The sequence below is a fragment of the Zosterops lateralis genome, assembly GCF_965231275.1.
Source record: "Zosterops lateralis genome assembly, chromosome: W".
Taxonomy (NCBI): Eukaryota; Metazoa; Chordata; class Aves; order Passeriformes; family Zosteropidae; genus Zosterops; species Zosterops lateralis.
Window position 1 is genome coordinate 22,924,756 of NC_139801.1, and position 26,070 is coordinate 22,950,825.

General features: G+C 43.2%; 1 protein-coding gene across 3 annotated transcripts in view; it reads right to left on the bottom strand.

The window, feature by feature from the left end:
- Nucleotides 1-5,735: 5,735 nt before the first annotated feature.
- LOC310922226 (ubiquitin-associated protein 1-like) overlaps nucleotides 5,736-26,070 on the bottom strand; it is a 72,941-nt gene continuing 52,606 nt past the window's right edge. For all 3 annotated transcript variants that reach the window (XM_083882672.1, XM_083882671.1, XM_083882673.1), the window contains exons 4-8: nucleotides 22,073-23,002; nucleotides 12,932-12,967; nucleotides 12,304-12,501; nucleotides 10,765-10,866; nucleotides 5,736-8,231 (exon numbers count right to left, since the gene is read on the bottom strand). In XM_083882672.1, coding sequence (XP_083738798.1) covers nucleotides 8,091-8,231; nucleotides 10,765-10,866; nucleotides 12,304-12,501; nucleotides 12,932-12,967; nucleotides 22,073-23,002 — 1,407 coding nt within the window. In that variant the 3' untranslated portion in view covers nucleotides 5,736-8,090. The remainder of the gene's footprint in view (nucleotides 8,232-10,764; nucleotides 10,867-12,303; nucleotides 12,502-12,931; nucleotides 12,968-22,072; nucleotides 23,003-26,070) is intronic.

The window sequence follows — 26,070 nt, forward strand, 5'->3', positions numbered from 1 at the left end:
CCTTCTCCCTGGGTAGAGCATCTCACAATAGGATGATGCAATGTGTCATGTCATTGGTGAGCTTTAATGGCCCGTTAACAGAAGATATCCCCATGGAGATAATGGGAGGGTGAGTAGAGATAAGAAACAATGCCCCACCCGGTTTTAACAGCTGGCTTTTTATCAGAATGGCAGCCACCCCCTCCCTCCTGGAGTTACAACAGATAAAGAAAAAAAATACCTCCCCAACCGGGTTTCAACAGATGGAATAGAATAAACATTTTTTTTTTGTTACATAAGCCAAGACAGGCTCTCTCATCAATCTTTTCCCAGACAAAGTCTCTCTGCACCAGGGGTTGATGTTTGGGCTTGATGTTTGTAATGTTTGTTAATGGTCCCTTATCTCCTGTGTATCTTCTGGCTACTGTGGACCTTAAATTCATCAGGCCTTGCTCAGTGAAACAGGGTCTTTTGAAGAGAAACTTCAATTCCCATCCCCCTGGGCAAAGGCAAATAAACCCCTGACTAAAGTTACATGAAAAAAATTTAAACGTTGTATAATTTCCAACAATGCCAGGAAAAGGGAGACCCCTCTTTTCTCTCCATGAGTTCCACCTGCTGCCCCAGTTCCAGCCATTTCCCCAGTGCTTGCCACTTTTGCTGAAGAAGAGCTGAAGACCCTCTACAAGTTCCAGCTGCTGACCCATTACAGCTGCCATTGTCGATGGAGCTGCTGCCACTGGGAAAGACCTTGTCGGGTGGTGTGGAAGAAATGGCTTGAGAGGCATTTGACTGGTTTTGGACTCTGTGTTTCTTTTGTTTTGTCCTTGTTCCCTGTTGGTTGTTGTTTCAGGGAAGAAGGAGTTTTGTAATCGTGAGGCTTCAGCTGCTGTGTTGTCTTTTTTTCCTTTGTTGTCTCTACCACGTGGTCAGGAGAAGGGAGCTTCTCTCCCATCTTGACTTTTCTCCCTGGCAACAGTCTTCTGGAAAGATGATGAGCCACCAGCAGTAGATGTCATGGTTTGTCAACTCCAGGAATATAAAGACAGTACCCCTTCCTCAGTTGCCTCAGCCATGGAGAAAATGCCCAATAAACTGACCTGTGAGTTTCACCAACTCAGAGAGGATATGTCTTATTCCCCACCTGTATGGGCCTGCATTTCAGCAATTGACAGCAGGCATCCTTTCACTCATGAGAGAGGATATACAAGATACACACCATGGGGTACACTGTGGTTTTTTACCTGTGGGACCATGGATAGAGCATGATGAAGTGGTATGGAAAACCCTAGGGAAATGGGTACAGGAATTGCAGGGTAAATCAATCACCAATGGGGATTCTTCCAGGAAAGTTGCTGCTGATCCAGTTTCTGGTGGGCATTTTTCTAGGCAGAATGAAAGGGCTGATTTTTCTCCCAGTCCTGAGAAAATAAGTTCTAATATGTTTCATTCATTTCTACAAGAAGTGGAGAAGTGAAGCATCCTGTGATCAATATTAGAGGGTCCCTGACTCCTCCAGCCAGGTGGAGAAAAGAGACAACCAGGTTTACTGGACTGTGTGGATCCAATGGCTTGCCATGTCAGACCCACAGGAATATAGCACTCCAGTAAATACTCATGCACAATGTACTTTGATGCCACCAAATTATGCACATCTCCTCAAAGACGGCACACCTCCTGTTCAAAGAAGACAGTAATAGTAGGGACCATGGTAGTGTGAACAAGATGCTATAATTTTCTGAAGTTTAGGAGATGGTTAAAATTCAGTCACAATTCTTTTTGGAATTCACTTCACACAAAAGCTTAGAAATATTTTGTTAAATACTAATAACAACATCAAAGTCCTTTAGTCTTATTTTCATTTTAATTAGCCAGGATACATATGCCATTCACTGTGAAACCAAATGCTACTCCTTTTTACTAACCAGCAGGGGCTACTAGGAAATTAAACCAAAGTAGCATTTAGCAAAATTGCCTCTTACCATAAGATAATGACATGAAGCTGTGTCAGGGGAGGAAACCCATCCCTGTCCTGGGCTGTATCAAAAGCAGTGTAGCCAGTAGGTCGAGGGAGGTGATTCTCTCCCTCCACTCTGCTCTTGTGAGACCTCACCTGGAATACTGCATACAGTTCTGGTGCTCTCAACATAAGGATATGGAACTGTTGGAGGAAGTCCAGAGGAAGGCCACGAAATTGATAAGGGGACTGGAGCACCTTCCCTATGAAGACAGGCTGAGAAAGTTGGGGCTGTTCAGACTGGAGAAGAGAAGGTTGTGTGAAGACCTCACAGCAACCTTCTAGTATCTGAAGGACTCTTCATCAGGAACTGTAGTGACAGTGATGCCTAAATTTTTTATATATATTTTAATATATTTGTAGCTTTTTAGATTGCTAATGCCTGGCCGTAGCTCCAGGACTTTTCCTACCCTTTTCCCTTAGATTTTAGAACAATAAGCTAACCTTGTAATAAATTCCTGAAATATCGTTTAGTCATATTCCAAGTAGGGGACCTATAATAAGACATAACAAGAAGTGGGGCAAAGAAGCCCTTGGACCAACTCCAAGTGGTTGACCCAGGGATGGGTTACTGGAGCAACTGAATCTCCTATTGCATGTACCTCTTAGATATCCTAATTAATTAACCTTATAAAATTGTTGAAATCCAGCACCAGGTGTGTCCATCACCACCAGGAAACCTGGAAGCTTCCACGTTAAGGTCTGCTTTTAACTTCACTATTCTAATACTCTTGCAAGGGTTTTTTCTCTTTTGATTATAGGCAACAACAGGACAAGGGGGAGTGTCTTTAAACTGAAAGAGAGTAGGTTTAGATTAGATGTTAGGAAGAAATTCTTTACTGTGAGGATGATGAGATACTGGCACAGTGTCCTGGGTTGTAGTGTAGGATGTACACAAAGTATTTATTCTATCACCATCTTCATGAACTGTTGAAACCAGGTGGGGCAGTGTTCTTCCCAGGCCCCCTGCCTTTGGGCTGTCTTCTGTTAATGGCCCATTAAGGCCTTGCCCATGACTCATAGGTAACTCTCTCCAGGAGTTATCTCTGTTTAATGGGCCATCAAGGACCCACTTCACGACTCATCATCCCATTGTGAGATGCTCTGCCCAGGGGGAGGAGCCAAGCATTCTCACTTGGATATAATCTGGAATTTGGAACAGTACGAGTAGCCCTTACCTACTGGATTCCCAGAGGACCAGAGCTACCAGATCTTTCTACAGGATCACTGCTTCAGGAAGACCACCTCACCTGGACTGCTTCCACCACCCTGCTCAGGTTGTATTCTGACTCTGTCAGTTGTCTTTTGTATTATTGCATTTATTTTATTTTCTTTTTACCTTTTTACCTTTCTTCTTATTTAATTGTATTTCTGACTTGGAGCCTCTCACTCATTTTGCTTTCAAACCACGACACACAGGTTTACCAGAGAAGCTGTGGCTGCCAGATCTCTGGAAGTTTTGAAGGCCAGGTTGGACAGAGTTTTGAGCAACCTGGTCTATTGGAAGATGTCCCTGCCCATGGCAGGGAGGCTGGAACTAGATGGCCTTCAAGGTCCCTTCCTACCAAAACTATTATATGATTCTATGATTAGAAAAAGGTTCTTCACCCCAGGGGTGGTTGGGCACTGGAACAGGCTCCCCAGGGAAGTGGTCGCAGCACCAAGCCTGACAGACTTCAAGAAGCATTTGGACAATACTCTCGGACATGTGTTATTCTTGGGGATGGTGCTGTGCAGGGCCAGGACTTGGACTTCAATGATCCCTGTGGGTCCCTTGCAACTCAGGATATTCTATGAATATAATTAACATCTACTCTTTTGCAGAATCTTAATGTTTCCTGATCCTCATATGCAGGTTTCATATTGACTTCTAGAATTTGAGCAGTATGGTGTGAAATTTCTGCATCAGCTCATTTCTTATAAATCACTAGAAATCTGGAAAGTTATTAGACTTCAACTTGAATTTCTGAACTTACTAGAGAAGCTTAAATTCATAAAATGAATTTGGAATAGAGAAAATTACAATACTTATTGAACCATTCATATTTTGTAGTAAAAGATAAGTGCAACTGAAAAACATAAGTAGTGCCAGGTACATAAATCAGGTACATAAATCAATCTGATCCCAGAAGCTAAAGAAAAGCCCTAAGGCCTCAAGTGTCACTGGGGATGCAGTCATCATCTGTGATTCTGTGATCTCATGAGCCAGAGCAGGGCAGTGGCCAGACTCACACCAGTTATCAGCAGGACCTCCCCACATCCAGGCTGAATTTTTTTCATAAATTGACAGGAGAGAACAACAGTACCAGAGTAACTAATGATGCACAGAGCCCAAAACAACATTCAAGTCTCATTACATTGTGTCATTTGTTACATGTTTCTTCAGAACTGCCTCTCCCCTAAGCCACCAGGTTAATCACCACCAAACTGCTCTGTCATTCCCCCACTTCAAAAGAACAGAGCAGGAGAAAATACAACAAAAGTCTCAAGGGAAGAGATAAGGACAGTGAGATCACTCAGCAATTACTGTCACAGGCAAAACAGACTTGACTTGAAGAGATTATTTAATTTATTGCCAATCAAATCAGAGTAGACTAGTGAGAAATAAAAAACAACCCTTAAAACACACCACCCTTCTCAGGCTCAACTTCACTCTTAAATTTTTTACCTCCTCCCCTCCAATCAGCTCAGGGAGGATGGGGGATGGGGGTTCATCATGTCATATCTGCTGCCCCTTTCTCCACACTCTTCCCCTGCTCCAGCATGGGGTCCCACTCATGGGAGACAGTCCTCCACAAACTTCTCCAACATGGGTCCTTTCCACGGGGTGTAGTCCTTCTGGAATAGGCTGCTCCAGCCTGGGTCCTCCATAGGGTCAAAATCCTGCCAGAAAACCTGCTCCAGTGTGAACTCCTCTCCACAGGGCCACAGGTCCTGCCAGGAGCCAGCTCCAGTGTGGGCTTCCCACAGGGTCACAGCCTCTTTGGGGCATCCACCTGCTCTGGCATGGGGTCTTCCACAGGCTGCAGGGTGGATATCTCCTTCATTGTGGCTGCAGGGGGAGGACAACCTGCCTCACCATGGTCTTCACCACAGGCTGCAGCAGAATCTGCTCCAGTCCCTAGTGGACCTCCTCTCCCTCCTTCTTTACTGACCTTGGTGTTTGCAGTTTTCTCACATATTCTCAACTCTTTTTTGGCTGCTGTTCCAGTTTTTTCCCCTTTCCAAATATGTTATCACAGAAGTTAACACCATTCCCAATTGACTTAGCTTTGGACAGCAATGGACACATCTTGGAAACAGCTGGCAGTGGCTCTGAGACATGAGATAAGATTCTGGCATCTTCTCACAGAAGCCACACCCATAGCCCCTCTTCTACCAAAACCTGGTGTTGTGGTTTGAAAGCAAAACGAATGAGAGGCTCCAAGTCAGAGATATAATTTAATAAGAAGAAAGGTAAAAAGGTAAAAGTAAAATAAAATAAATACAATAACACAAAGGACCACTGACAGGGTCAGAATACAACCTGAGCAGGATGGTGGAAGCAGTCCAGGTGAAGTGCTCTTCCTGAAGCAGTGATCCTGTAGAAAGGTCTGGCAGCCCTGCTCCTCTGGGAATCCAGTGGGTAAGTGCCCTTGCACTGTCTCACATACCAGCTTATATCCAGGTGAGAATGCTTGGCTCCTCCCCCTGGGCAGAGCATCTCACAATAGCATGAGAAGTGTGAAGTGGGTCCTTGATGGCCCATTAACAGAGATAACCCCTGGAGGGAGTTACCTGTGAGTCATGGGCCAAGCGTTAATGGGCCATTAGCAGAAGACACCCCAAACGTCATTAGCAGAAGAGGCAGGGGGCTTGGGAAAACACTAGCCCACCCGGTTTCAACAGTTCATGAAGATGGTGATAGAATAAATACTTTGTGTACATCCTACACTGCAACCCAGGACACCTGGCCATGCAAACCTAATACAGATGTAAATCCAGAAACTTTACTGACAAAGCAAGAACAGTGTCACCAGGGAAGACACAGAGGGGTACATCTTTTTGGAAGAAGACCACCAGCTTTACAGGTATCACTTTCCATCTTCACCTCTCTGCTCTCATCTCTACAACAGTCTCCATTGTTAACCATTGAATGGTTACTGTAGTGGGGAGACCAGAAAAACAACACACATTAACACAATTGAAGAGATGATTTTATTCAGAAGTTTGGTCTAAATAGTTGTTTCTTTGCTGGCAAGACTTCTTGCCCTTTCAGGATTGTCTAGTACCAGACAGATTTGTTTGGATATTAATTGTGAGAAAACTGAAACAAGCAACACAACTGAATGCTCTCAGCAGTGACATTAAAGCAGTTCATGTTTTGTTTTCCAGCTTTTCTGATTAATCAGGAACCCCATTTCTTCATTTTAAACTGTCACATTTCTTATCTGGGAAGGAAAGCTGGACAACTGCTATACCTGCACCCACAGAGGCAGAAGCTGCTGATCCACCAGCTGCTGAATGTCCTTCTTAGAAAAGTTTTAATTCCAGTCCCACTAATAGAAGCTGGTGAAGCTCAGTACTATGGGATACATGCAAGGAAATCTGTCCTGGTCCTATTCATCATTCATCTCCACACCTCCTAGATACTTACCAAGTACATATTTTCTCAGCAACATTTTGTTTTAAGTAAAGGTAATTAACATAGTTGAGAACCTCACAGACAACTCCAGGAGTTAACACTGGACCCAAATTACATGTTTTGGTCATATAAAGTTAACAACATAATAGAGACAAATGTCATCTCCTTCAGGGTCCTGATGAGCTAAAATCTACAGAAAAATTAAATTGAGGAAATGAGCCAAGCTGTTTTTCTCTGCCTAAGTTCTCAATGCTCCCAGCTCCATGCTGTAACACGATTTTGGATCCCTAGGCTTGGTTTTTGCACCACTGCAGCCATCTGCCTGGAGACCTCTGGTTGTTCTGCCCAACAGTGTGCATGTGTGCCTACAGGAGCAGGCAGCACCTGGGAGGCAGGATCCAGCAAGTTAATTTGTTGAAGTCAAAGAGCATGAGAGATGGTAACCATGACACTGGGAGTTATATTGAGGATTTTGTTAGTTTTTCTTCAGCAGAATCAAAATATTTAGTGAATTACTTTAAAGATTCCTCAAGACTTGATATTTTAAGTACTTAGAACTTTCACTATCAAAACCAACCCAAAAGCTGATTTCTAGTACTAGATGTTATTATGCATTTTTATAGCAGTGTGAGAAATGGAACTAATGCAGTGAGTATATCTCTTTTAAAGAAAGTGTTTGAAAGGAACCTCCTGCATCACACTGAGTATTATTTAAAACAAAAAGAGAACTGATTTCCTAGCAGAGCATTGCCTTAAATATCCTACAAACCTGGAGGGTTAAGAATACTAAGCTCCAGCTCTTTGCCTTCAGGTTCAAAACCCAACATAAGTTGCAGTTCCAGATAGAATTCACAGCTTACCCGTTTCAAGGGAATTTACAGACCACTCAGCATTGAACACGCATGTCTGGCAGAAGTGTTGGATGCATGGGTAAAATAACCCAAGAGGAATAGGCTCTCTGCATAGCAACAGTTTCTGAAACAGTGTTTTACTAAGTTGCAGACTAACTTTCCCCCAAAAAAATAAAACTCAATTGCACTAAAGGTCAAATTTAACCAGTTAATCTGGACTATGACACAATCAAGTAATTCAGTACAAGCAGACACCATGAAAGCAGCTTAAAAGAACCAAAGCACACTAGTTTCAGAACCAACAATGTTCTTCTGTTCAACTCCAGTGCAAAGGTGAGTGAGAGAAACCACCCCATCTCTACCTATGTACAATTCCAATAGAGGCTGGACAGCCTAAACTCTCTGTGGCCAAACTGGAAAAAAGGAAACTTAGGAAAGGACACTTAAATTTAATTTAAGAAAGAAAGTTGGCTCCCAGTGGAAAGAGAAATGCTGGAGTGATGCACATGGGCAGGCTTGCTCAGACACTCTCCCTTATATGCAAAAAGCCAAACTCCTTGCTGAGATTAAGTCACTCTGGTCTTGCTCTGTTGCATGATGAGAATCCAGGAACGTGTTTTCAGCTGGCTCCTGCACGGGCCATCAGATCTTCCAAAGCCTTCTGTTGGTCATTGTTATGTAGTAATAAGACCTCCTCAATGTCTTTTAGTTCAAAGCCCATTTCTTTAAATTGACTCATTAGTTGGAGAAGCTCTGTCATCTGAAAGACACAGACAGTCCATTATTTGCAAGAGAGAAGAGGTTCAGTGCTCAGTGGAGGTTTAGCACACAGCCAGTCTTCAGTGACTGGGCACCCCATAGGGTGGATTTCTACACCCCAAGTACAGCCCATTCTAATGGTTGGAGAAAGTCTGCTCACACCACAGTTGGCAGAGCTCTGGGTGCAGTAGCCCATGGAGACTCATCTTCAGTCCCCTGTGTTTGCAGGCCTGCATTTCCAAAATCCTCTTCAGCAAAGGCAGCAAAGCTGTCTGTGGGGGTGTCTCTCCCAGTAGGAAATTTATCAGCCCGGCCTAACTGACTCTGATTAATCTCACCCCGCTCCCCCACATCTACTGTTGCATCTGAATTTTTTTAAAGTTACATTGACTTTGGGAACAGCACAGTAGCTCTTGATATCAAATGGCTCTTCAGATCTAGGACAAACTTGTGGGATTAGCACAAATCCTATTGGACACACTGTGTACAATACTACCAACATAAACCACAAATCCTCCCCAAATTAAAAAAAAAAAATAAAGTAACAAGAAGTGAATGACTGATCAGACTTTTATGAACTCTCTGCGATTTACAGGATCTCTGCTCCACTTTGGGGGGAGGGATAACAAATGATGACAAAATCAAACCAAAATCAAATTGGTTGAGATGGACAATCAGGAGATTAGCCATTTCCAGTTTTGGGGTTAAGACAGTAGTAAATTCATTTACTGAACTACATCACTGCTCCCATTTTCACACTGTTGTTCCTCTGTTTGCAATCTCATCACAAAGTCCAAGAAAGGCAAGAAGGCATATATATGATGTCAGTAGCGGCTGACATCATCTACCTGGACTTGCACAAAGCATTTGACACTGTCCCATACAACATCCTTGTCTCTAAACTGGAGAGACATGGATTTAAAGGGTGCACCACACAGTGCATAAGGAATTGCCTGGACGGTCGCACTCAAAGAGTTGCAGTCAAGGGCTCAATGTCCAAGTGGAGACCAGTGATGAGTGGTGTTCCTCAGGGGTTGGTATTGGGACCGGTGCTGTTTAACATCTTTGTTGGTGGCATGGACAGGGGGATTGAGCGCACCCTCAGCAGATGAGAGCAAGCTATGTAGTGCAGTTGACACACTGGAGGGAAGGGATGTCATCCAGAGGGACCTTGACAGGTGGGCCTGTGCAAACCTCATGAAGTTCAACAAGTCCAAGTGCAAGGTCCTGCACCTGGGTCAAGGCAAACACTGGGATCAATCCAGGCTGGGGGATGAATAAATATATTGAGACCAGCTCTGCTGAGAAGGACTTGGGGGGGCTAGTATATGAGAGGCTGGACATGACCCAGCAATGTGCACTTGCAGCCCAGAAAGCCAAGTGTATCCTGGGTTGCATCAAAAGCAATGTGGGCAGCAGGTCAAGGGAGGTGATTCTCCCCCTCTGCTCTGGTAAGACTCCATCTGGAGTACTGCATCCAAATCTGGGGTCCCAAGCACAAGAAAGATGTGGACCTGTTAGAATGAGTCCAGAGGAGTCCATGAAAATAGTCAGAGGGCTGGAGCATCTCTCCTATGAAGACAGGCTGAGAGAGTTGGGATTGCTCAGCCTATAGAAGACAAGGCTCTGGGAAGACCTTGTAGCAGCTTTCAAGTACCTAAAGGGGCTTCAAGAGAGCTGGAGAATGATTATTTACAAGGGCATGGAGTGATAGGACAAAGGGGAATAGCTTTAAGCTGAAAGAGGGTAGGTTTGTGTTAGATATTAGGAAGAAATATTAAAAAAAAATACTGTGAAGGTGATCAGACACTGGAACAGATTGCCAAGAAAAGTTGGGGCTTTGAGCCCTTCCAGGTGTCCCTGCCTATGGAGGAAGGGGGAGGGGTTTGAACTAGATAATCTTTATGGTCTCTTCCAACCCAAACCATTCTATTATTCTACATCTGGGGGGTTGGGTTTCACTTCTAAAGATTTCACATAATAACTGGGCACACAGCAGACAGTCAAATTTTAAAAGATCCTGCTGTCTTCTGAGCTGGCTACTCACTCCTTTCTCTGTACTTTTGGTGTTTGTAAAACAGCCAAACAATGAACCAGACCCAAAAAAAACCATTTTCCAGCTTCTTTCAGGGAGAGCACTAACCCAATTTGCTGAGCAGCCAGGTAGATGCATTTGTACAAGGGAGAAAATTCACAGCCAGGGGAGGCTGGCAGGTTTTGAAAGATAATTTGCTGCTTCTGAAATTAACTGTTTCTGTACCAAGCACCTCACACACAAGAGAACTCTGGGTTCAAAACATTGCAACCAGAATAAGCAGGGTCTTGAAAAAATCCTGTCTCCATAAAAATGCATGCAAGTGAGAATGATAAAGGAACACAGTATAATTCTAATGCTTTAACACATATTCACTTTATCACCACAAGGATGTCCTTCAGCAGTTTTGGAAACAAGGTGGCATTACCACAAAAGCCAGAATTACATCAGCCAGAGAAACTGCACATTCTCTCTATTCCTGCACACATTGTGCCCTCACCTTCTCCTCTGAACACTGGTGCATTTCCAAAGCTGCTTCAACAAGAAGTGGATCAAAGCCCTTCTCACAAAGCTGTCCATGTACAAACAGGTAATCCAAAACCTGTGGGGAATGAAGAAAAGAAACTAAGCTTGCAGAGCAGCATTTGCAGCACATGGCTGAATACCATCTTTGTACATGCAGAGGGGCTCAGCATGACTTTACCCCAGGCTTCTCCAGGGACTCAGATAAAGTCCTTCCTAGTAGATCTGAGATGGTCTTTATGCAAGAACTTGTTCAGAGAAAGCAGATGAGCCCTTCTGTCCTCCTGTGTTCTCCCACCAGCTCTGAACATCATCTGCTCTAGTTGAGTGTCTCACAAGCCAATCTTTAGACATTTAACTCTGCTTTTTATACTACAAATTTTTAAGATGAAACTGTAGATTCAACAGTCAAGATGTCACAGCTTTTAGCTTCTCAGCCAGTCACAAGAGCTATTGCAATCTGAAAGCATTCAGGCTTTAAAGATCAACTCAGCATACCAGTGAGCAAGCTGCAAATCCCAGCTCACACGAACAGAAACCACTGCCAAATTTCTTACCTGTCCTCAGTTTTGAGGGGTAGGGGAAAATGTCTGATAGGTAATGCTAGGTCCACAAAAGAACACAGCTTGCAAATACAGCAGGATTTAAAACCACCATCCTAAGGGACATTTTTTTCATTTGATACTACAGTTCACTCCACCACACAGCCTAAATCACTCTCAATGTGTAGGTAGTGGGCAAGCAGATCAGCTCCACAAGGAGTCACTGGGATGCTCCTCCTCCCCAGGCAACAGGCAGTCCTGCCAGGCAATGCTCTGCACACAGTCCACCTAGGGTTTCCCACACAGAAAGTTTGGCCACACTCTTCCTGCTTTAAAATGTTTGAAGCGGATCCAAGACACAGAGCCACGCTTCACCCTGCAGCGCTTAATGTTCAATGACCTGGTTTTAGCAAGCGTTTGAGGCAACACATGAGGCAGGAAGCAACATAGCACACAAAAAAAAGTTGGTCAGTGGTACCTTGCAAGAGGCTTTCAGGGATGTAAGCCTGCAGAGACAAAATCCCTCTACAAGTAGAGACATCAGCATTGCAACCCATGCTCAGAACAAGGGAAATTGCCTGGGGTTCTTTTGTCACATGGCACTAAGCATGGCATAGAGCCATGCTAAGCTTCCTTTGGATGGTTTTGTGGCTTCTGGGAAAGCCCAGTACCTCTCCCAGCTTGACATGGAACTAAGGGCCCATCCCAAGCTCAGTGCAGCTCTTACCCAGCACCCACAGGTGTGGTTGACTCAGTCTCTCATCAGAAACAAGTGTGGACACTCTTTTCTTTGGTTTTGGGAGCCTTTATTACCAGCTGACAACTTCTCTAGCAGTTAACATCACAGCAGTTACAGGCTGCAACCTCTTGTTAGAATAAATATATTCCCCCTATACATTTTGCAAACCTAGGTTTGTTTCTCAGCAGAATCAGCATCCAATCAAGGGTTTCTTCCCCACTGCACAAGCTCTTACCTGGTATATGTTCTGTCCCTTCTTCTTCATGGCTTTCAGGACATCCTCAGGTGTGTATCCCATGCCGACGACTGTCTCTATGCACTGCCTCTCACTAGCAGAGAGGGCCTGCTGTAGTGCAGGAGCAGGGTCACCTGACTGTTTTGTGCAGCTGGTATTATTGGGCACTTTAGACACTGGGAAATTTTGGTGTGTTACCTAAAGGGGAAAATCCAGAGACTGAGGTGATGGTCATCTGCATCCCCTCATCCTGTTTCTGGCTAGTGCAGAACCAGGATACCCCATGTAATTAATCCAAGAGGTTTTCTAGACTGCCCTTGGGAAGCTACTGTTAGGATGAAACCAAGCAATGCTCAGTCTGATTCCCACCATACTTTTTTAACCCTCAAAACAGCAACCAACAACCCAGATTCTTTCCAATATGACCTCTCCTACCAGAGGATGAAAATCTTTCAGTGCCCAACCATATGATATAGTCAAACCCTGTACCTCAGCAGAAGCATGCAGATTGCTTTCTTTACCCCAAGTTTACTCATCACCTATGATTTTCTGTACTCAAATAAACACTACTTCTGGAGATTTTCAGAAACATGATCCAATGCAAGCACACAGGTATTTGGGAACTTACCATAAGTATTTTTGTTTCCTTGTAGTCTGGGTGCACCTGTTGGACAACATACAAATAAGATAACTATAAACATTATGCACCAGTGAACAGAATTTGCTACAGCTGGGGAGGAAGGGTTTTATGGGAGAGATCTGGGAATAAGTCTACTATACTAGGGAGACTTGTGGTCTGATCAGGCTTCCACATGTAAGATGCAGACATTACTCAGTTATGTGAAGTTATAGAATAGACATCATAAGTATAATTCTTTCAGCACTCTATAAAAACAAATTATATGTCAAGAAGGATGTGTCCCCTCTCATAATAATTGTAAGCTTGTTTATTTTGTCACTGTGACTTCTACGTGTTCACAAAGCTCAGTGTAACATGCTGGCTAAATGATAGTGATAATTTTAAAATCATTGCCTAGAGACTTCCCTTAATTTTTTTGACCATGAGGAGTAAGAGAAACACATACCTCTTTTCTAGTCTCAAAGCACCTAATTTCATACACCTGTGATGGATGCACTCAACCCCCTAAACTAAACCTGCAGTAGTTTGATACAGGCTCCAAAGGAGGTAAAGGTCTGAGCTGTAGTTCTATGAAACGCAAAGGAGCAGAGAGCATTGATGCATATGAGCTTGGAACATGATTGTGCAATTAACATATGAATAGTGTGTGATTTTTCCAAGATGCATTTATCAAGGACCAAAGAAAGTTGTGGGTTTAAGGAGTCTCATGCATACCTTTCCCATCATATGCAATTTGACTATGAGCCAACCACTTTATCCCATAAATATGACAATCTAAGTGAGCCAACTTTGGGCTCTCCCTGCTAGGCAGTGTGGCTGCAGGGCAGTCATCTCTTGAGCTGGGATGCCTCTCAAGGTTGCTCCTGGAGGCAAAGACACTTTTTATCAACAACAGATCTTTGGATGAGTCCAATTTGAGTTCTCTCTAAATTGCAACTGGACTGCACACCAGTGACTCTCCCCTTGAGCTGGGCTGTCTCTCAGTTTTTGAGATTCCTTACCTGAGGTGGAGATACCCTTTATTTCACAACAGATCCTTGGTAAGTGACTGATAGCATGATGAATTAATACTAATGAAATCCATGTAGCTGATTCCATTAGACATAAACCATTGTCCAAGCCTGATACTAAAATTGGACCTAGTTGCACCTAAGCTCTGTCAGTTTAGAAACCAAGGGGGTCCACTATGAACCTTGTGACTCAACAGGAGGGTCTCTTTTACTCTTTTGCATCTTTGGTCTCTGTGTAAATGATTCTAAATCAATTCTAACTTGATTTTCTTTTGTATGTTTCATCCATGTAGTAAGTAATAGAGTGAACCTTGCCATCAAACTTTGTTAAATCACACTTTTATAAATTCATATTAAAACCACTTTTGCTAATACTTTTGATGGTGATTCTTTAAGTGACCTAAATAACTTATCCACACCACCACCATATACGAGCAAAATGGCACACTGGCTAAAAAGAGCATGTGATTTTTCTACCAGTGCCCAACACTTGGTCCCATTCTCAGTACACTAACAAGGCTGGATAATGTTCCTTGCTGTACACCTGCTCCATTTCTGCAGAACCAGGCTGCTGGAGGGCAGAAGCAACCCTCCACTTTATATTACTTTATCCAAGTGCAAAGTCAGAACTCTAGCCTTTTCAATTCATCCATTTCAAAGTCTTCCTGCGTTTTAAATCAGATTTAAAAAGACTGCAAGAAATTACTTTGGACCAAGGGCCTATGTTTATTGCCTTTCCTTAATATCTTTTCAAGCCAACATAGATTGCTTGAAAGCTTGTCTACATCTTTCAGAAAAGCCTTCTTTGGGCCCAAACTGAAAAAAAATAAACAAACAAAAACAAACCCCAAACAAACAAACAAAAAACCACAACAAAAAAACTATTCATAGAAAAACAATTTTGAGACTATATGTTAGGATTTTGGCAAAATCCATCTATTGGGGGAGGGAAGAAAAGAGAGGGGGGGAAAAAGGCCTTGTTCTGCATTTCTACCCATTTTCATCTCCAGGGTAAGAATTTATCTTCTAGGACACAAAGCCCAAGAAATCATGTTTGGTCTGATGGACTGGTTTATGCAAGAACCTCTCCTCATGGTGGTAGAGGGGTTCAAAGCTCTTCACACACCCCCTTCCTCCAGGCACTTTTGCCAAAGCAAAAAGCACTAGTGTGCTGGTTTAGCATGGAAGGGATTTTTTCAAGAAAGTTATAGCAAAAACCAATTAGTGACTGGCTTTGAAGTTGACAGCTTGATTGACCAATTAGAAAGATGACACGCCTCTGGGAACACACAGGGCTAAAAATCTGATGAATCTCAGAAAACTTCCTTTTCCTCCCAGCCCCAGAACAGGTAACAGGGCCGGCCTCGCTCCGTCGCGTGGCTCCCTGGGGCCTGGTGGACCAGCCGGGCCCTGCCGCTGCAGCTGTCTCGGCCGGGGTGGGCCTGATGACTCCCGGGCAGAGGGAGGGGAGGAGAGTATGCCCTGTCCCGGCCAAGTCCGGGCCCAAGTGGCTGCTAACATCTGCTGCTATGCCGCACTTCCATCACAGTCCAGGTCGAGCCCCCGCCTCCTCCAGCGGGTGCCGGACAGGTTGACGGGGGGAAGGGGGGGGGGGGGGGGAAAGCTCAGCCACGCGAGAGATCCTGGCTCTAGCCTCGGCACAGCCTGAGTCTGCCACCTTCGGCCATCTCCCGGGGAAGAACCAGCACGCCCTCTGCAGACCTGGGAGAATGTTAACTCTTTCCTTACACAGATGAAACTTGCAAAGCACTAACCTTTCTCTGAGTGAGAGGACAGCCAGAGAGTGAGACATGTAAAGAGACACTATGAAGATTTGGGGTCAGTTGAGGAAAAGTGGTATCTTAGATGAGGAGATGGAGAAGATGCTTTGATCTTTCAGCTGAAAGTCTTTTCTGAGCCGTGGTAACAGACTGTAATATGCTAGACTATTCCTTTAAACCACTGAACAAATATGCATTTGAGGAGATGATGAGAGTATTTGAATTGTAGAGATAAGGAAAGGCATTTGTGATGGACTAAGTAAATATTGAAATAGCTGTGATCTAATGGAGAATTTTGAACAGAGGAAGATAAAGATAGAAGCCCTCTGCCCCCAGGGAAAAAGAAGACCTGTTTCTTGAGATGATTTTAGAGATAGTGAAGAAAACCCTTTGCTTTTGGAGCCGCTCATCTTTAAAAATTATACCCCATGAGTATGCATGAGTCCATGGCCCATATGTAGCTGCGGGAAAGGCTACATGATATGGGAGGTTCACAGCTGCAGATTTTCCCCGGGCGGCTGTTTTTGTGAGAGTTAAAAGCCACAAGGGGACTGTTTCTTGTGGAAAGTTAACATAGCAGACCAAAAGAGACTTCTCTCTCTAAATGGACTGATGAAAGACTATTTTATAAGTGGTACTGACCTAGAGTTCTGGGTTTTGTCTTTATATGTTGTCTGTGAGAAAGAAAAGAAGCTGTTGGGGGAGAGGGAAGTGGTTTTGAAGGTTTTATTCTGATTCTTATTAATTTTTTTCCTCTCTTGTAATTTTGTTAATAAATCTGTCTTTATACCTTTTAAGTTTGAACCTGCTTTGCTTTTCTCCTAATCCTATCTCACAGAAGAAAAAGAGTAAATGATTCTGGTAGACACTCAAACCACTACACTAAATTTGGGAAACAGAAATTGGCAAATGTGAAACCACTACAACTAGAATATGGGATACACTGAAGTGGGTCTCTGGAGTAGCCCTGAAATCAGCTGGTTATCAAACTGAAGGATGATGCTTTGTTATCAATGCTGCAACCAGGAAAACCAAAATTGCTTCTTAGAGATTCAAGAGTCCAGGACCAACTCCTCTTCCTCAATGTACTTGAGCTTGACAACCTGTGTTTGAGGTCAGAGAGTTCCAATGGAGGAGGGAAACAGCTAAAGGAATTTTGGGGGACAAAGCTAGGACTGGTCATTCAGCCCTCATGCCCCCTTACATCTCAAACTTGCATTTCAGTGCCCTTCAAGAAGGAAAAATACATTGCTTTCAGTATGTACTTGTACACTGTGCCTACTTTTAGGGACTTTATAGGTTGGGAGACCTGTCTGCAGCTGGTGTGCCTGCATACATCACACTACTGCAGCAATATATATTCTGAATGGTCAACCAGGAGCACTCCATCCTCCAGCATCCAGATTTCTTTAAATGCGTCATACTAATCAGGTCTCTGATCAGCTTTGTTTAATTCCAACCTGTTGACTTCACTAATCATTTCTCCCCTTTGCCAATGCTGCAAAAAGCAAACTAGTGAGCTTCAAAAAAACCCAAACAAAACCAACCAATCAAGAAAAAAACCACAACAAAACCCCACCATAAATACACTGAGGAGAGGAGACCACCCAGAACGGAATCAATGCAGTCTCAGAGAAGTCACAAGTTTATTTCCATCCAAAGAACCCTAGATCAAATTCACTGGTAAAGCATAAACTCCAGTGGAAACTCCAAATCCAAAGTTACAATTTCTAGTCTTGTGAGAAAAAACCAACAAAAAAAAAAAAACAACAAACAAACAAACAAACAAAAAACCCCAACAAACAAACAACAACAAAAAAACCCCACTGTGAATTACACTGGGACATATAATTGTTCTGAGGCTTTCTAAAAAGGACAGGCTTATTCTTGTGTAACCTTGAAGGGAGACATGCCCCTTCTGCTCCCAGTCACAGAGATGACTATGGCTTCCTTCTGTAATTTTCACATTCTGAGGACTTTTGTTACATTTACTTCAATTACAATTTCAAAATTTTGTTACAATTACAAATCATGTCCAAGGAAGAACTGGACATGACACTCAGTGTTCTAGTGGTGATCGGTCAAAGGTTGGACTCAATGATCTTAAAGGTCTTTTCCAACCTAAATGATTCTGTGATTCAATTTCTGGCAACTCAGCTGTCCTTTTCCAGCCACTGGGACCATATTGTGGAAATATGAAACAAGTGCATTCTGAAGTCTAGTTCTGTTGGCATACCTATTTCTTGGTTTGTTACTTCCAAAATAGAAACAGTTTCAAATTAAGATCTTTATTACTTCTCCTAATAAGACTATTTTTTGTTTATCAGTTTGTATCTTTCCTTACGGCACTCTTGAGAATATTCCTTCCCTCTTAGTCTTTAATAAGTTTTAATCTGGCATAGTGATTTGAATAGTCAAGAGTGAAAATGTGGTCATCTAGTTGTATGTGATCTTTCATGTTAATCCCTAGAGATGTGTCATACTTCAGGTTTTCACCTCTGAGCTATATATGATAATAGTCACCTCTCAAACTTGTGATCTGTAACAGTGAGCAGTTGCTCAGCATGCTGCTGCTTCTGCCAAAGTTTACTGTATTAAATTTGTTCTGGTGATCAATAAACAGCTGTTCTCCTGTGCTGACAAATACACTAGTTGTCAGAATACTGTAATTCACAATTAATAATGCATTTACCTAAGTCTGAAAAGAGATGAGAGAACAGGAGAGCAGCAGTGTCACTTGTTTCAGAGCACATGGTGTCACAAAACCCTGTAGTATGTCAGTAAGGCCACAGAACCACTGAAGCATCATTTATATTGGACAGAAACAGCCAGATTATTTTAGAGCCAGCTAGATGATTTGACCATACAGCTTTCACTAGGCTGCATGAGTACTGGTGTCCAGATCTTAGGTTCTTTGGGGAAAAAAAATAACAAGCTTACTGATGTGCTGGTTTTTGCTGGGGTAGTTAGCTTTCTTCACAGTACCTAGTATGAGGTTGTGTGCTGGAAAGACTGTTGATAACAGAGGGGTTTTTTATTATTGTTGAGCAGGGTTTGCATGGTGTCAAGGCCTTTTCTGCTTCTTTTACTTCCCTGCCAGCGAGGAGGATGGGGATGCACAAGAAGTTGTGAGGAGACACAGCTAGGACATCTGACCCAAACTGACAAAAGGGATATTCCATACCCTATGACATCATGCTCAGTATATAAAGACAAGAAGGAGAAAAGGGGGAGACATTTGGAGTGATAGTATTTATATTCCCAAGTAATTGTTATGTGTCATTTCACAGCTGTGAAATAGCTGAACAATAGCCTGCCCATGGGAAGTAGTGAATTAATTCCTTGTGTTGCTTGGCTTGTGCACATGGCTTTTGCTTTCCCTAGTAAACTGTCTTTATCTCAACTCATGAGTTTTCTGTCTTCTACCCTTCCAATTCTCTCCACAATCCTGCTGGCAGGGGAATGAGCAAATAGCTGTGTGGGGCTTGGTTGCTGGTTGGGTTTAAACCATAACAGTCCTTTTTGGCACTCAACATGGGGATCAAAGGATTCAAGATAACAGATTTGACTGGAATGTGCTAGGACAAATTTATAGCTGTTAGTGCTGTTTATTAATTGGCAGGCTCCTGCACTTGCCATTGGCTCGCTTGCCTGACTATATTAGAGTCTAGTGCTCGCTAGTGGCTGTTTTTTGCTTCCGCTGCTTGCTGTAGTGCTGTGCTGCTCATCACCTCACTGTATTGTGCCTGGGAATGTTTAGATAACAGCAGTGGTGATGTGCCTGGGCTGACAGATGGCCAGGCCACTGCTGCTGTAATGGACAGGCTGGAACTCCAGTGTGAACTCGAGTTGAAGGGACTGTGACCTATGGATGAGTCCACACAGGAGCAGAGATCCACCTGCAGCCTGTGGAGGAGCCTCACACAGGAGCATGTGGATACCCAAAGGAGACTGTGATCCCATGAGAAGCCAGCACTGGAGCAGGCTCCTGGCAGGACCTGTGGAGAGAAGAGCCCATACTGGAGCAGGTTTGCTGGCAGGATTTGTGAGCCCATGAAGGATCCACACTGGAGCAGTTTGTGAAGAACTGCAGCCCATGGGAAGGACTCACATTGGAGAAGTTTGTGGAGGACTGTCTCCCATGGGAGGGACCCCACGCTGGAGCAGGGGAAACAAGGATTCCTTGCAGTGCAGACCATGGTGAGGAAGTTGTTTCCCTGCAGCCATGGAGGACTATGATGGGGACTCTACTAATGGTGGACTCTAGCAGGAAACCCCTTGTTGCAGCCAGGCTGGGAACAAGGGGAGTTCATTGCAATGTTGAAAGCTATAACCTGGCCCAAAAGGACCAGGGGTGGAGATTGTAATGGATATACCTTTAAATTGTTGCCAGACATTATTTGAGTTGTATGTTACAGGAATTACTATAACAGTGTCATGGTTTAAGCCCAGTTGGAAATGAAACATCATGCAGCCACTTGCTCAACCCTCCCTTCTCTCCCATTCCACCTCAGTGGAATGGGGAGAAGAATCAAAGTAAAACTTGTAAGTTGAGAAAAGAACAGTTTAATTACTGAAAATAAAGTAAAATACAGCAATAATGGTAAATGATGATAATGATAATAAAAAGGGAAAAAAACAAGTGCTGCAAAATGCAATTACTCACCACCTGCTGACCGATGCCAGACACCCCCCCCCCCCCCTTCCTGAACCCAGATTGGCCACCCTTCTGGGCAACTCCCCACAGTTTATATACTGAGCATGACTGTTCTAAGGTTTGGAATATCCCTTTGGTCAGTTTGAGTCACCTGTCCCAGCTATGCTCCCTCCCGGTTTCTTTTGTGAACCTCCTTACTGGCAGAGCATGAGTCAAAGAAAAAAGAAGTTCTTGACTAAGGATAAACATGACTTAGCAAAAAACTAAAACATTGGTATGTTATCAACACCATTCTCATTCTGAATCCAAAACACAGCACTGTAACAGCTACTGAGAAGAAATTAACTCTACTCCAGCTCAAACCAGGACAAACAGGAACCACATGAACCAATGGAGAAGAGAAGCCTTAAAAGCAGCAGTGTCCTGACCTGCAGACTAAGGGAATGATATCTGTGTATTATATCAAAGAATGGGAAAGAGTGGGGTGGTTAATGAGGTTGTATTGGATAGTGTAGGACCTGCACATGATGTAAATACTGTGGAATAAGGGGTGGAATGTGCTGGTTGTGACTAGAGTAGAGTTAATTTTCTTCACAGGAGCTAGTATGGACTAGTATGTTTTGGATTTGTGCAGAAAACAATGTTGATAACATAGAAATGGTTTTGTTATTGCTGAGTAGCATTTGCACAGCATCAAGGCCTTTTTTGCTTGTCTGCTTCTGATTGTCTCTCCAATCCTGCTGGCAGGGGAGTGATCGAGTGGCTGCCTGGAGCTTGGTTGCTGGCTGGGGTCTAACCTCAACACTTACTCAAATTTCTGCTCTTATTCACAAAGACAATAACTGGCATGACGTTTAGCATCCCCAAATGAATTTTGGAACTTGCTACAAGTTTGAAGAAATGAAACATCAAATTCCTGTCTCAGAGCTGTACAGCAACCAACTGTAACATTAGTGATCCAAGATGATCCTCAGGACTGCTTTTAGTATCCAGAAAGCAATTCTTCCCTCCTCCTTTACAAGGAAGAGGGTAAATACCAGGTTTCAGACTACCATAATTTTCATCCTTTTAAAAGGTTAGATTTTTAAAAGTATCTCACAAAGAATATAAATAAATTAAATGCTAAAAAAAAAAGACAATTCTCACTCCAGGTTAACTGCAAGCACTTTTTCTCCCAAATGACAAAGCACATGTGTTTTTTAATCTGTGATTGCTTCTATTCCTTGAAAAGCTGTCATTTCCATTATTTCCAGCAAATATATAAGCAAACTGAGGAACAAATCTAGAAGAGATTTAATTCAAAACCTAAGACCAGTTCAGAATCTTATGTAGCTCAGTTGGATAAGACAAAACACAGGACTGTACAAAGATCTCATGCTTAGCTCAATGGTGTGCAACTATGAACAAGTACCAAAAAGCTGAAAGTCACCAGAACTGGTCTAAAAATAACAGATTTAGGGGAACGTGTGAAGTAATAATCTGAGGTTCAGAACTGTCAGCATTAAGACCTGTTTAATTGATCAATTTGCAACATAAATGAAGAGGAACTACCACACGATCTACACATCTCTCCCATTAAATGAACTTAAAACCAAAGGACATTTTAGAAGCAACATGTCTCTGCACCTCCACAACTCCACATCTCCCCAGCAACCCCAACTCTAATCCATTGTGTGTTTACCATAATCTCTGTGCTTTGAGGTGATTCTTCTTCTGTACAAACTGCTGACACAGCCAGGGAAGGCAGTCTGGATGAAGAGGATAATGTTGATGTCTCCATGCCACTGTCCTCATTTAGAGCAGAAAGACCCACCATATGGCGTCCATTCAGTTCACTGGTTTTACTCTGCGCACAGGTCTGCAAAGAGCTGAGCAAAGTGCCATTGTGGAGACAGGTAGGGCTGTGGAAAGTGCTCATAAGCTTTGATGATTTTTGATCACTCTCATCGGAGTCAAGTTTAGGAAAGGACAGGGATTTGATGTTGCTCACTGAAGCGATAGGGGACAGGGACACCTTGGAAGACAAGGACATCTTTTCACAGTTTCCCAACTGTGATAAAGTGATAAAGCCATTTGGTTTGTGAAGGGGTTTGAAGTCCAACGTAGCCCTTTCTATGGATGTCAGAACTTTCTCATCTTGCAACACAGACTCAGACTCTACTTTGGGCAAAGTATTATCTAATAGCTGGGCAACAATTGGCCCAGTAGTACCAACATGAATTTCAAGAATATTTTTTAATTCTTCCTTATCATTGATAGTTTTTAATTCCAGTTTGTCAAAAGGGTCTTCTTCACATTCAAAATCAGCTGGGTTGAAGTCTGCTTTTGGACGAGGGGGACTGAGAACCTTTTGCTTCACAGCACTACTGTTGGCTGGTGTGGGAGTAAGAATATTATTGTGCTGCATGCTAGCGAGGATGGGGTTAATAGGAGGAGGCATGACTTCAGGACAAGGTCCCTCCAAGAATCCCATTTTGGTAATGTCCTCTGAAGCTGCTTTTGAGTTTGCTAGTGCTTCTTCTGCCTTGTGTTCAGCTTCTCTCTGGGCAGCTTCAATTTTTTTGATATCTTCAGCCCATTCAATTGTTTTCTTTTCCAGTGAGAAGTCATACTGGCCAGGGGTGGAGGGGAAAAGAAAGGAGAAAAAAAAGATAAATTATATAAGGACCATAGCTACTACTTCTAACAGCAACATAAGTAACAGAATAAGAGCTACATGAATTATCATGGACAGGCATAATTTTTTCCCAGCACCTCGCTTCCCAGCATATCTTGTCTGTAGGTTTACAGACTGACAAAACTAAAAGACCTCAGAAATAGTGCATTTTGTCTCTAGCACGAAAGCCTATCTATAATCTAGACTAAAATATCATATTTTGCCTCCTTCCTACACTTAGTTTTGCTATAGAGCTACTGATCATCTGTTGGAGGTTAGAATTTTTTTGGGTTTTTTCCTTTCTCTCAGGGAATTTTCTCCCACCTGTTGCCAAAGAGATGATAACGACCAAGGTGGGGGGAAGGGGTGCAGCTGGCTGCAGCCTCTTAGCTGAGGGGCTTTCTTTTGGAAGGGCAGAGGTATCAGGAGATTTTGGCTGGGGAGTGAAGGGCTGGGCTCAGCTCCTCTCTCTCTCTCTTGCTCTTGGGATTGAAGGGGAATGGTCAAGTTACTGCTACTGCAGGAAGAATTTACTGCCACCACGGAGTCCAGCCCAGCACTGCTTCTTCTTTACTGTGGGTGAGTCTCTGATCGTAAGACCAGACGGTGATCTGGGACCTTAGTAACACCCAATCTGACTGGAAAGGACCCTCACCATATATTCGGGTGCCTCAGGGGAAAACACGGGACCCCGATCCTCTCCCCTTTCACAGAGGGCGCGTTTTCCGGCTGCATGTGGCAGCTGCTACGAAGAAGCCCAGGTGCAGCTGGAAAGCCCCGCTGCTTTCTGCCACTGCCTCAGACTTTTTCACTACACTCTAACCCAGCACCTCGTGTTCACCTGACCCCCACAGCTCCTGCCTAAGGCTGTGGAGTTTCCTGGTACATTTTGTTTGCCACCCTGGGGTGTGCCTGCCATTCCAGCCGATGCTCCAAGGTTCCTGCTACAGCTCCTTTCACTATCTGGAGGGGCACCGGGCCCATTGTGAGTTTGTAAAGGAAGCTCCTTTTATATCTCTCCCACCTGCACGTCCGCCATTACCCACGTGGAAAGAGGCAGCTGAGCTCATGCCACAGAGACCCCTGCAGCTGCAGGGGAATCATCACACCTGCCCAGCCCTGCCCAGCCAGGAGCCACTAGCGCCCCTGCTGGCTGTGACCGTAACTGCACTGAAGGGGAAGGAAGTGTCTACAGCCGAGAGAAGGCTATGACTGGGGTTCTGTTTTTGTTTGTTGTTGCTGCCACTGTGGTTGTTTGTTTGCCTTATTATACATATACATATATATATATATACACTAGTAAAGAACTGTTATTCCTTTTCCCATATCTTTGTCTGAAAGCCCCATAATTTCAAAGTTATAATAATTTGGAGAGGAGGGGGGTCACATTTTCCATTCCAAGGGAGGTTTCCACCTTCCTTGGCAGACACATGTCCTTAAAACCAGGACATCATCCCAAGATCAGTTTCACAGCTCTCCCATCCTCCTCCCAAGAGAACAGATGTGGCAAGCCTACTAGATAGTCATACTCAGATTTGGCATCACTGAACTACCTCCTGTCCACAAGTTCCACAAGTCATTCAAGAGTACAGCAAAGTATTTTTTTTTCATCCAAAGACCAATACAGTATTACTCAGTTCCCCCTAATATATTTCTAAGGGACTTGATATTATAGCTTTATACCCACTAGTTTAAGAGGTATTGGTATTACTTCAGTGCCAGTAGCTCACCAGCAAAGGGCATATACTGGCTACACTGATGATGGCAACTACCTGCAGTAGCAAATTTTGATGCAGTTACTGGCATGACAAGATCTCACAAGCTTTTCTCATTTAACATCAGCTCCTTCAGGGCCAGGTTAGCACAGGAAGGCATTTGTAAGCTACTCACTATCAATTTACTGGTTATAATAGTGGCCTGGTTGAAAGGACAACATTCTGAACAGACTACATTTACTTAAAGCTTTAATATCTTAGTAAGAATTAACAACCTCAAATGCACTTTAAATAACAAAAAAATATTCAGAAAACACAGCCTACAAGTTAGGTCCAGGGTATAACCTGTGACTCACAAGAAGTTATAAGATACCCTTGACAGGATAATGGCACATAACTGGAGTGCTCTTGCCATGGGACTGCTAGGTCATAAAATTTCCTGTCTCTAAAGAGCAACAAACCAGCAAAACTTGTTAGGCTTCTACTAAGCTTTTCTGGGACTTGCTATGTGTTGCACCACATCTTATCCCATAGCAGACTCCAGTGAGATCCTGGAGACCTCTTGTCTCAACTGCATAACAGTTTTCCATTCCCTTAGCTCTAAGACTCCAAGAGTTGTGATACACAATTTATCAGTAAGGCAACTTTGAAAAACAAATCACTGGCAGAAGTGCTGAGCACTCCTCATCATACATTTTTTTCTGTCTGAGCAGAGCTATCAGGGGTTTGTGTGTGTGGCTATATACATAGACCAAAATTGACCAAAAATTTTTTGATATTAAAAAATTGCTTTGGGCAATTTTGCTTCCTTGCACTTTTTTTTTTTTTTTTTTTTTTTAACAGCTCTCAGTACAGCTGTAAAAAAAGTCATATTGCACTGCAAGATGCATATTCTACATAGTTGCATCCTATTATGCAGGGTACTTCGGTACTTCAATCCAATTGGACATATACTTGAGCCTCAGCATGGCAGGAAAATGGAGACAGCACAATGAAGCCAGCAATAGGACATTAGTTGCCTTTAGCTCTTCCATACCACTGTAACTGGGTGGAAATATGTGTATTAGGACAATCAGGTAATCATTTAATGGTTATAATGAAAAAGCCATGATGTAGGGTAATTGAGATAGTCAGCTCTCCAGTGGATGAGTTGCAGGGCAGAAAAAAAAACAAATTAAAAAAAAGAAAAAAGGGAAGAAAAAAAGCAGAATAATCTGTCACAACTAAAATGAAAACAAGCATCAGTTTGGACTGCCAAGGAAAATCATGGATCCAAATGAGAAAATATAGTTCAATTAGACTTCTTGT